This window comes from Bos mutus, chromosome 10, assembly GCF_027580195.1.
Source record: "Bos mutus isolate GX-2022 chromosome 10, NWIPB_WYAK_1.1, whole genome shotgun sequence".
NCBI classification, from domain to species: Eukaryota; Metazoa; Chordata; class Mammalia; order Artiodactyla; family Bovidae; genus Bos; species Bos mutus.
Window position 1 is genome coordinate 93697135 of NC_091626.1, and position 12751 is coordinate 93709885.

Consider the following 12751-nt stretch of genomic DNA (forward strand, 5'->3'; position numbering starts at 1 on the left):
CTTTCCTTCCAAGGAGTAAGCGTCGTTTAATTTCATGGCTGCAGTCACCATCTGCGGTGATTTTGGAGCTTTTTGTTAGTTTAATTCTCAGGTCCAACCACAGACTCTGAAAGGTTTCCTATAGGATTCTCAAGTTTTCCCCTCCCCTCCTGCTGGAAGGAATTCTTGGTAAAAAGTATGTTTCTGTTACTTTGGTTTGTTCTTATCTTTGATGGTACTTATATAGTGGGAAATAAATAATGGGTTAATTAAGTGATATAAAATTTAACCGCCTGGTTTAGTAGCTGAGATAATTTTACACAGTTTAAATATATAAAAGGTTCTTCAGGGTAGAAGATGCTTCCAGGAATGTATGATAGTATTGTTGGAATTGAAAATAATCATAATGGAATAAATAATAAAATTGCTTTCCATTTAGTGTTTCACGCAGTACCTAGGATACTAATGTTTACTATATGTGCCTACCTTCGTAGCATTTATCCAGGCATTAATGATGTATGTGTACGCTTCACGTGTGCTCTGTGTATGTGTGTTTATTGGAGGAATTGTCTTGAGGGTTCTATAGAATAATCTTTTGATTGATGAGGGAGAAATGTTTATTATAACTAGATGATTCTGATGGGTTTTTCGAGGAAGATGGATTAAAGAGAATGTCAAAAAAGTGACTGAATAGACTCCACCAAGGAATGAGGAATGAATATAGGAAGGAATTCTCTGGTAAGTTTTACGTGAAGCATGATGCAGTCAGATTGACAGGAGCAAAGCAGTAGCAACAGTTTCCAGACTCAGGGCAGCTGGAGGCTGGTTCATGCTGTTCAGATTGAAACCTACTTTCCCATCAAGAGTGATAGCCACCTTGTTTATAGTAAGACCCACCCCTTTCTGTTCACTCTCACTCACACATCCAGTCAGTGCCACGGTGTTTTCACATATTCTTCAAAGTGAATTATTGTCTGTTATCTGTTAATATGAAAGTCTGCAGTTTTAAAATGTGAGAACAAAAGGAATTTATTTTGTTAAGCCCTGGGCTTGCATTTATTAATCCTGTGCCTACTCTTGTTGCTCTGTAATTAACAGAGGATAAATAATGCTGGATTTATTTTAATTCTGGATTCAAAAGAGTTGCTGGAGAAATTTGAAGAATTTCATCTACTCTTGGGTCCTTTGTAAATTTGAGACAATCTAATTGTCTCAATCAAATTGTCTCAAACTTTACTTCTGTTTGTCAGCTTTTAAACATTTCTCTCTTGTTCATGTTCTCTTTTCTTACAGCAGCTATTTCTGACTCTCTCACTGTGTTTAAATACACAAGTGCAGCTCCATTTTTACCCTCCCTCAGTGGAGATTTACTGCTGTTTTAATAGGACTGTCTTTTTGTTAGGAGTTGGGCATCCAGTGAATTCACTTTTTTGATGTGCTAAAATTAAGATGCCTATGGGATTATCAAGTGTAGAGGGTCATTATGCAACTAGATATTTAAAAATCTGGAATTAAGATCAGCCTGGGTCTGAATTAGGAATCACTTAAATCTCTGTTTACCTACATGCTTATTTACCACCAAAGACGTTTTATAGATGGAATGATGCTTAATACTAGAACCCTGTACAGGTATCTCTATTTAAAAGCCAAATAGTTGAAGAGGCCCAGGAAAGGAGATTATGAAAGAAAAAGGAGAACTAGTGAAGAGTGTATTATGAAAGTCAAGGAAGAAGAAACACGGGAAGAAGAAGTGATTGGCAGTGTCACATGCAACAACGATAGTAGGAAAGATTTGTAGAGCCTGCTGTATTTGGCTTTAGGTTATCTTTGGGGATCTTGATGAGAGTTATTTTAATTGTGTGATCAGGCTGGAAACCAGAGCCAGTGAATTGAGAAGTGGATTGGAAATAAGATTGTGGGGCATCAGTGTGGACTGCTCTTTGCAGAAGTTTTTAACTGGAAGAGGACAGGATGCTGGTTAGAAGATCATGTCAGATTGATAAAGGTTTTTTGTTTGTTACACTTAAAAAATTAGTTTTTTGTTTTGGTTTTAAAGATGAGAATAGTAGATAAGAATGATATAGTAGGAAAAGAGAAGGCATAACTGGGGTGATGAAGTCCTTGATGGATGTGGAAGGAAGGAACCCAGGTAGGCTCATTTGTCTGAAGAAGAAAGGTCCCTTTTCCTTAACCACTGGGAAGATTTCAGGATGGTACATGTAGGAAATTTGGGGGGTGTCTTGCCTAATAGCCTCAGTGTTATTTTTCAGGGGGAGAGCTAGATTATTATGTATGCCACAGTGAGTGAAAAAGCTGGTAGGTTCAGAGAGAGCACACCAGACCAGGTAGGGGCATGCTGAAGAATTTCTGGGCACCGAGGGTGGCTTTCAGTGTCTCATCAAGTTCCCTGATACTCATTTGTGATTTTCCTTGGAGGACTCAGTAACCTGATATGGGAAATAGGAGATTTTTTCTTAGGTCCTACAGAGATGTTGGTTTTGCTATTCGAGTTCAGTAGGTGAATAGGTTTAAAAGGAGTTTGAGATGTAAGCAGGAGAGTGGCTAAAGCGAAATAAGTAAGTTAGGTTAAAGAGCCTGAATCTCAAGCCAGTAAAAGGAATCTCATCTCATCTTGGCAATGAAGAGCAAATGTATTAGGAGAAAAGGGAATTGGGCAGATGGGTAGATAAAGCCAAAGGAGGAGATAATGGGGGAAAGGGGGTTGGATATACTCTTGCTTCAAAGGTGACGGTTCTGAAAAAAAAAAAAAAACCACTAGGATAGGTCTATAGGAGTGAGTGACTGTGGACACGTGGAGTTAGGGTCCATCTGGAAGTCTGAAAGCTTGGTAAAGAGTTGAAAACGTGGGCTCTGGACTCAGACTGTCTGAGTCTGAATTCTGTGCCCTTACTTCTTAGGTATGTGATCTCGGGCAAGTTGCAAGTGGTGATTGACTGTTACTCAAATCAAGATAATAAGAGTGCCTTACTTTAGTTTTATGGTGGGATGGAGTGAAGTAATTCATATAAAGCATTTGTACTATCCCTTGCCCAACTTAACTGCTCAGTAAACCTTAGTTGTAGTCATTGTCGTTGCTGTTACCATTATTACTGGCTCTGTCTCATTTAGATTGCAATTCTTTTTTTAAAAATTAATTATTTTAATTGGAGGCTAATAACTGTACAGTATTATGTGTTATTTTTGCCATACATTGACATGAATCAGCCATGGTTGTACATGTGTCCCCCATCCTGAATCCCCCTCCCGCCTCCCTCCCCATCCCCTCCCTCAGGGTCATCCCAGTGCACCCATCGAACTTGGACTGGTATAGATCTCAACTCTTATGTCACCGCCTAAGAGAGACCCTCCCCAGCCACACTGTAAAATATAAACGCGTTCAAATAAATGTCCATCATATTTTAGCACCTTGTACTACCACTGTTGTAATTTAGTTGTTAGTGGGAATATCTCCCCACGTAGATTATCATCTTCTTTGGTGTTGAAGCCAGATCTTATTAACCTTTTTATAAACTATGTGCCTAACACATCAGAAGTATAACCATTTTCCTAAGTCTTTGTTGTGGGTGGAAAAATGGATCTCTCTGTTGATGTAGAAACCACTTGAATACTGCTTGTTTAATAAAGTTGATTTCTGGTGTAGTGGTAAAACTTTTAGATCAGGGCAAAAGGGTAAACCACTATCACTAGGGTTTTCTGATCTCATTTTAGAATTTTCCGCACAAACAAGTGCACAGTTCTCATTTTACTGTTTTGTTTGGAGGGATAAAGGAGTGACTCATTGCTTCCAAGCTGCGTTGGATTTAGCAAACTGAGCAAATGCAAACCTCTTGTTTTCGAGGCATTATTTATATGTTGTTGCCATAATGTCAAATCATGACTTTAATCATGAGAGAAACGATATTTAACTTGATTTGAGCTACAGTTGAGGGATGCTGAATGTGGAACTGATAATCTGCTGTTAGAGGAGGTTTGTAAGTGTTTCCAGTCTGTTTATAGGTGCTTTAGGACCGTGTAGGTGATATTTTATTGTTTGTCCAGCTCACAGTCATTTTAGCTTCCTGAACCCAATCTTACTTGAACATATGACCTTTTCGTGTTACTTTTGTAACCACAGGTATTTGAAACTAAGGCTCAGGAGGAGCAGCTTATGAGATGCATCGTAGGCACTTGTTTCTGAACTTCTCACTGGCTTCCAGAGCTTTACAAGAGTGGCTTAACGTTAATGATGATAACATTCTTTTATTTGTATAAAACGTTATATAATGTACTCTCATTTTTGAAGTTAAAAAATCAGTATTTGCTCACCACTCTTCTCAAATTAAAAATGCATTTGAATCATGATGATTTAGCGTAAGTTCCAAGTGTGTTATTGACCAACTCTGGTTTGGGGAGGGGGCTCCCCTGGTGGCTCAATTGGTGAAGAATCTGCCTGCCAATTCAGGAGAAACTGGTTCCCTCCTGGGTCGGGAAGATCTCCTGGAGAAGGAAATGGCAACCCACTCCAGTATTCTTGCCTGGGAAATCTCATGGACTGAGGAGGCTGGCGGGCTACAGTCCATAGGGTCACAAGAGTTGGACCTGACTTAGTGGCTAAATGACTGCTACCACTGGTTTAGAGAAACTAGATTTTAAGAGTTCAAGTTCTTTTCTTGAATAGGTAAGTATTAAATTCCATGTAAATTTAAGTTTATAAATTGAAAATCTGTCCTTCATTGATTTGTATAGCTTGAGATAAGTTCATCAACTTATAACATTATGTATTTCCAGTCAAATAACCTATCTATAAGTAATTTATCACTTTTAAATGGACTTTCATATTACAGTATCGTCTATACTGGTGATTCTATCATCAATGTTCTTTTTTTGTTACAGATTTTTATTTTATTATCACAAAATTTTATTTGCTGTCAGAAAGTGAAGCATTATGTATAATGGCATATAATTGCTCTGACAATCTGACAAATTCTAAAACATTGACATTTCTTTCATTGTACAAGACACTAGATTCTTACTAAAGTAATACATGTTGTTTTTCTCATCAACGAGGCTTTCTGTTTTAGTGACAGTCAATTGGGGAAAAAAACAGTTTCCCTTCTTGAATAATGCAGTAGTCTAAAAATGAAAATATTTTTATAACAAATTACTCTCAATTAATATGATCATGAAATACATGGGGAAGGATCATATTTTCTAGATGGATTGCTAATTTGATGACATTAGTGACTCCTGTTTGATGATATATTATACATCCAATGTAAACAAGAACATGTTCCTGATCCTTCACATGCTTTATTCCTAGAATTTAACCCGTGAATTGGAGAACAGGGAAAAACAGCAGCTAGAGATGTTGGATGAACTGACGGAGATCCAGAAGCACTTTGAGACGTGTGATGCCAAACACAAGCGCGCTGACCTGCAGATCACGAAGCTGACTCAGCACGCCGAGGAGGCCACCAAGCAGGCCGAGCAATACCTTCTGGAGTTCCAGCAGTCTGAGGGCCTGAGACAGGAGGCAGAGAAGAGGAGAGAGGAGCTGAAGCTGAAAGCTCAGGAGTCCATTAGGCAGTGGAAGCTTAAGCATAAGAAGTTAGAACGCACGCTGGAGAAACAATCTGAAAGTCTCGATCAACTGTCAGAGAAGAATAATCAGGTACAAAAGCCACATTCCTGAGGAATGATTTCTGCTGTGACCAACCATTCACTCATTTGTCCTTTGAACAAACTCTTGAGTGCTGTGCTGTGTGTGTGACCTATCAAGAGGTTCTTGATAGAAGAGTCTCTGTGTCTTGACTATCTCAAGGTACAAAGATAAAATCTTTGTACAGCTTTTGTAGTAGTTTAACATTCTGTGGCTTTGCAGAGTTAACCCTTAAAACAGATCCACTCTCCTCATCTATTTTAGTGTTTAGTTCCCCAGCGCTCCCCGTGCTGAGTTGATTAGTCGTGTCTGATTCTTTGTGAACCCATGGACTGTAGCCAGCCAGGCTCCTCTGTCCATGGGAGTGGGTTGCCCTGCCCTAATTGGAAATTATTCTTTAATATCCAAATGGAAGAAAATCACAAAATCTTCCTTAATATCACATGTCTTTTCCTCCAGTGAATGTATTTTAAAATCTCATTTATTTGTATGTCTCAACTTCAGTATTGGTTGGAAAGAGGCATTTAAGATGCAGTTATTACTGCTGGACCATTTTCTGGCAGCAACTGTAATTTTAGTTAAGTGAGTAACACTGATAATCTCACTGAGCAATATTGTCAAATCTCAAGCCTCTTGAAGACTTTTGTGCTCCTTCGATAGCAACAAAAAGCATTTCATTGATCTGTGTATACATTTAACGTCATCTTTTCTCTTGTATAATCAGTTATTTTAAATGGAATTTATGCTCCTGTGTTGATTCTCAACTATATCTTTGCATTGAATTAAACCCAGATGTTTATAAGATAATAAGCAGGAAAGTCATGATTGATTTTTATCCATGTTTAGTCTTGGTTTATCACTTCTGCATTGTCATTTGTCACTTGTCAAGAACTCTGTTTCAGAAGAATAATCATTTGGATAAGTTGACTTTCTTTCAAAAGAAAGCAAAATGTAGGGCATTTACACCTATAAAATCAATTGTCAGCACTTAAGAATGACGGATGCTTGTTTCATGACAGATGAGCTGTCATGGACACGATGCTTGTATTTTTACATACGAATTTCTTGGAGATATAAAATATGGAGAAAGTGATCACTTTTCATTGACTGTGGAATGCTTTTCACTTTAACCCACCTGACACTTAATAGGTGACTCGTTGCCCCAAGGTAAAGCCCTTCTGAAGCTTTCAGACTTGAATCTGAATTGATTTGATCCCAGGAGATTGGTCTACCTAGATTATTCTGTTGTCAGCCTGGTTTGGCAATTGGTTCAATGAGTCTGCCTATAACGGAGGTAGGGAGAGAGAAGAGTGGTTGGGGAAATTGACTGATTGAGAGCCATCTGGGGATTTTACTTAATGAGAGGAAATTTAGAAGGGTCCATGTCATCAGACAGTACCTTAATCCAGGAGAGTTTTCTCGATTGAGCTCTTTAAATATTAAAAATTGTTAAACAATCACTTCCCAGAATACTCCTGCTAAAATTATTTTTATCACTTAGCATTGCTAATGATAAGCAAAGAAGTAGTTTTAAAGTGATTGCCACAGTTAGGGTAGTATTACAATTATCACAGCAGGCATTGTAATTTCCACTTTAAAAGCCTTAAAAATTAATGCAGCATGTTGCAGTTAGAGCAATGGTTAATCAAAGAAGAAAGGGTAACAGATATTCTACTGCAAATTCAAGTGTCCAGTAAGTCTGTGATATGGAAATACATTGTAAATCACTTTGGAAAAAGTATATCTTTAATACCTTACTGAATAATGCCTCTGAAGAATATTTAATTTTGAATAAAACAGAAAACCACGTTAGGGCAGTAGTAAGACAGTCTACTCACATTTTGTGTTTTTGGGACGAATTACTTTCCAAAAGTGACTCCAGGGTATATTTGGAAGTGTATGTTAAGGTGAAAATGATACTGGTTTACAAATAAAGCATGTTATAGAGAATGGATTAATTGTTTAATAAGTAACTTTATTGAGCCCTTTCATGTGCTCAACAGATGCAGTCTTTGCATTTTCAAAATAGTTCCTTGCCTACTTCCATCTATCTTTTTCCAGGTTCACTTATTTTCTGCTTTAAGATGTGCCACTTAAAATTCATTAGAAAGCCAAAAGCTTTTATTCTCTTAACTATTGCTCTTATTTTTTTTTCCTGCTTTTTACATTACATTATGAAATCTTGGTAAGATGTCAGATATATATCATATTACAAAACTGTTTCATTATTGAAGCATATGGCACATCAAATAAATAGCATATCATTGCAGAAAATATCCAGACAGGTCAGTATGTATACTTTTCTTAAAAGACACTGACATGAATGGTTACATCAGGGAATCATGATATTCTTCAGAGATACATAGATGGCGTAACATTCTATCATTATATATAACATTCACTAGAAGGCCTAGCATTCTATTGATATAAATAATCTAGTCAAGAATTAGGATTTTTTGCCTTTTTTCCTTTAAAGTGCTTTTGAAGTCATTGGTTTTTATATGTACTTTAAAAATAATAAGGAAAAAATTTCAATTTGGGTTTTGATCATAATGTATGCTTTTCTGAATGTTTCCAAATTCATGTTTGTTTGTTTGTTTGTTTTTTAACATGGATAATGGGAGTGATTCTTAGGTTGTGTTTTTTCTTATTGAATTGGCAGGATAATTGACTTGCCCATGTATTGAGCTTTTTCCTTGATAATATTTGACTTCGAGAATCTTAAATTGCCATCTTTTCCTTCTGTGTATTGCTTTCATGCTGAGGGAAATAAAAGAGCTGTATGTAATATATACTATCTTTTCAAATGTGAATTTCTTAATGGTTGAAAAGTAAGGAGGATCAGTGCTAAAGTGCACACTTTCTAAATGTGTGTGCAGTCTTGTCATAAGCAATTTAAGAAAGGCTAGAGTACTGATATGTTAGTATAACCCGGCAGTCTTTCTGCATGTTTCCTTCCATGCAGAAAAATAACTTTTGTTTTCTTTAAAAATTTTTCTTGTCTACCTTTTGGTTCCTTAAAAAAAAGGAAAAAGAACTGTACATACTTGATAGGCCTTTGAGGAGTTGATTCCTGTTCCTATAAATCCATGGTTTTAAGCAGTATCATTCCTTTGGCATCACACCACCCATTTTCAATCCTCCTCTCATAATCTTCCCCTATAGCTCTTCTTCAGTGGAAACAGTGTTCAGTTAGAACATTCCCTTCCCATTTTTCCTGACTGCTACTATGTCTCCATTAAGCCTCCACTTTTCTCAAGAATTTTCACCCCTGGCTTCCCTTCAACCTGTTTCATTATATATAATTTTGCTATTATCATTGGTGATCTCCAAGTTTAAGTCAGCAGCCCATTGGTCTCTGTGTTTTTATATTTCACTAACTTCCTATTGTATAGTGACCTTCAAATCACTCTGCAGGTAATTTCTGTGGCTAAAATTTGTCATCATCTATAATTTGTGTTCAGATCTTTAGTTCTAAAATTTCAGTCTCTTATTGTCCACATTAGTTTTATTCCTTTCTCCTCTTTTAACTATTACCATCGGAGTTTCATCTTCCTACATTCCATTGGTTGACCAACTGTTTCTTGAAATCAGTTTTTTTTCCTTCTCAGACTGGACTTCATGAAAAGCTAATCTGGTGACATGTTCACCGGCATCTTCAGTTTCTTAACTTCCACCCCACACATTTTGCTGATCTTCAATCTGGGATCTACCTAACTCTCTACTTATTCTGTTGCTGCTCTTGAGTGGTACCAGTAAAACCTACATAGAATATCATGTATATTGGTTCCTCTAGTGATCTTGGTTTCTTCACTGACCCCAGCTCAATTCATTCCATCACATTAAAAAAAAAAATTAACATAGGCCAGTTGCTAGGCATCTAGCCCTCTTCTGATCAAGAACTATTCTTCATCTGAAGGGTGAACTATGAAGACTGTTGGGGACCTTCTGGAAAATGTTACTCATTCCTAAAAAAAATACGCTAGGAGGAAGATGTCCTCCTTCTCTGAACATTATTGTGTTTGACTGTGATGCCAGAAATGGCTGAGGCTGTCCTGCGATGATCCTGAGACTGCAGCCTCATTAGGAGGGAAGGTATTGCTGAGAGCGATGCAGAGCAGTGGACCTAGAGCTCTGACATACTGGGTCTGGAGAGTTCTGCTTGGAATGATGGTAAATCACCTTGTAGTTTAAGCTAGCTTGAATTGGAGTTTTCTCTTACTTGCAGCTGAAAAAAATCCAAGCTGATATGAAACATCAATTCTCAGAGTAAGGAGCTGTAAGTGAACAAACCTAAAATGATTGACTACGTGGAGAAGTAGGGTGAGGACAGGGATGATCAGACTTTTCTCAAGGGAAAGCTGGAAAACCTTACCATGCTATTGGAAATAATTGAGCCATTAGAAGTCATACCTTTGGGTCTTGATGATGTGCTTCAGGGGATGGTATTAAGTGACCAGTAGGTTAATGACTTAGGGCTTCCCTGGTGGCTCAGCTGGTAAAGAATCCGCCTACAATGCAGCAGACCTGGGTTTGATCCCTGGGTTGGGAAGATGTCCTGGAGAAGTGAAAGGCTACCCACTCGAGTATTCTGGCCTGGAGAATTCCATGGACTGTATAGTCAGTCCATGGGGTTGCAAAGAGTCGGACACAACTGAGCGACTTTCACTTCACTTCAGGAAAACTTGAGGATGTTGGAGTCTGTTGTGTACTTATTGCAGCCGTTAGAAAACTCCCAGAAGAGAACGACAAGCACAGCTTGAAACTGGGCTGTCTAAAAGCAGAGAGAAAGATCTTGGGGTGTTGGGAGTCTGAAAATCTGCTATCTTTAGTCCATATTTACTGAGCCTGGTAATTTGAAGTCTTTCAGAGTTGGAAAAGCCAAATTGTCTGTCTATGCTAAAGTTAGTCCAAGTAAGAGAGGGAGGTAGGACATTTAGCAGAAATTTAAATGAGGTAAAAAAAAACAAGCCTGATTTCTCAGGCCCAGGCACTTCTACTCAAGCATTTCTCACCAAAGGAGACCCAAGTCCATTATTTTGAATTCCCTCAAGACAAAGGTTATTCAACTGAGGGCCCCCAGGAATCTCCAGGATACTGAGGTGGTGGTTAGGACACTGACATTTTCAGACACGAAGTCAATGTCTAGACAAATCTTGGGCTATGGCTACTAGCCAAGGATTAACCAAAAGAAAATAGAAGTTACTTAGCTTTTAGTATGTATATTGCCAAAGAAATTCCAAACTTGACCAACATAGTCTGTGACTGCTCTAAGGCTGTCACTGCTGTCCTGAATTGATGTAACGCTTGGAACACTGAAGGTGCAGGCAAAACCTGGAGAGTTGTGGAGGGTGGTAGAGTCTGAGCTTTGAAGGACTCATCTTGAAACACCCCATCTCTGCTCTTTCCATCATGTGACAAAAACAAATACAGTATTTTGCAATCAAAGACATTTTATCTGCTACAACTTCATCTTGAGTACATGATTTTTACTGATAATCTTCAGGGCTGCATGGAAGTCTCTTAACTCAAGGTCAGGGGCCTATGTTATCTGTTCCAAAGGTCAATCACTGTATTTGAGCCACCTCCCCTATTCTCAGGTCCCTCCTTATGTTAGCCTTACAGCCAGTGCTGGATTCTGTCAGTTTTGTCTTCTTTAATGTGGTGCATAGAGTGACCTCCCAAAGATACCTCAGCCTAGTTTCTGGAAGCTGAGAATATGGATGAAATATCAGTACCATGATGATGTTATATGGCACGGTTGATTTTAAGATTAGGAGATTGTCTGAATGGGCCTAGTCTAATCTCAGGAGCCCTTCAAAGCAGATAAATCTTTCTGATTGTTGGGAGAAGGGGAAGTCAGAGGGATTCAAAACTTGAGAAGGATTCCGTATGGAATGTCACTGGCTTCAGAGACAGAGGAGTCCATAAGCCACGGAGTGTGAGTGGCTTTTAGAAGCTCAGAAAAACAGCTGGCCCAAAGCTAGCAAAGGTAACAGGGACCCATGTCCTAGGGGCACATAACTAAATTTTGCCAACACCATGAATGAGCTTGGAAGTGGATTCTCCCTCAGAGCCTCCAGATAAGAGCCCAGGTTAGCTGACACCTTGATTTTAGCATCAGGAGATGGAAGGCAGAATTGCTTGCCAAGATTGACAATCTATGGAAACAGTGAGATAATATATGGGTGTTGTTGTTTTAAGCCATGGAATTTATTGGAATTTGTTACACTGCAATAGAAAAAGAATACATCTGCCCTTGTTTAGCCACTCAGTCATGTCCAGCTCTTTTTCGACCCCCTGGACTATAGCCCACCAGGCTCCTCTGTCCATGGGATTTCTCAGGCAAGAATACTGGAGTGGGTTGCCATTTTCTTCTCCAACATCCGCCCTTAGGCTTATGATTATTTCTAGCCATTTTTCCTGCCTTAAATTCTCTCTGAAGTGAACTCTTTCCCCTGTGTTCTAGAGACTTTTCAATCTGGAACAATAGTTTATCAGTGAACCCCTCTCTTCACAGTTTTGATCACTGTCTTGCATAAGTACCTCCTGGAGACTCCTGGTTTCTCCTTAAACTTAAATCCCACCCCCTCTCTTTACTTCCCCCTTCCCAGTTGTCTTCATCACAGCCCTATGATGTAGCTTTTATTATCTTTATAAAGATAAACAATTTCTTTAAGGCCATAGAACTACTTATGCCTGGGCTGAGAATCCAGTTCTCCTGGACAGAGCTCAGCTGCTTAATCACTCCCTTTTATTATTTCTCATGTTAGCTTCATGCTCTTTCTCCCTGTTAGAAATTTGAGGAGACCATTTTTTTGAAGTGATGGACTTATTTTATCATGAATTGTTTCACACTGAGGTGCAAAATATAAAGTATAAAAATGTCTTAAAATATTTGCATTTTAACTCATTTCTAATTCTAAAATGAGAATCTTAATTTTTTTTTTTTTCCTGGGTTCAAACTATGGTAGGCATCAGTAAACAAGTACGGAGATGCTATTGGTGTCAGTGTTGGGGGAGAGGGGACAGTTTCACCTGCCTTAGCTGTTGGCTTTTTCATTTGCATCGATGGACTGTGAGGATTAAAGGGTTAGTTCTTGGCCTTTGTCC

At 38.4% G+C, this 12751-nt stretch overlaps 1 protein-coding gene across 9 annotated transcripts in view; it reads left to right on the forward strand.

The window, feature by feature from the left end:
* CEP128 (centrosomal protein 128) overlaps positions 1-12751 on the forward strand; it is a 479221-nt gene that overhangs the window by 156797 nt on the left and 309673 nt on the right. For all 9 annotated transcript variants that reach the window (XM_070378430.1, XM_070378426.1, XM_070378432.1 and 6 more), the window contains one exon: positions 5300-5650. In XM_070378430.1, the coding sequence (XP_070234531.1) occupies positions 5300-5650 (351 nt within the window). The remainder of the gene's footprint in view (positions 1-5299; positions 5651-12751) is intronic.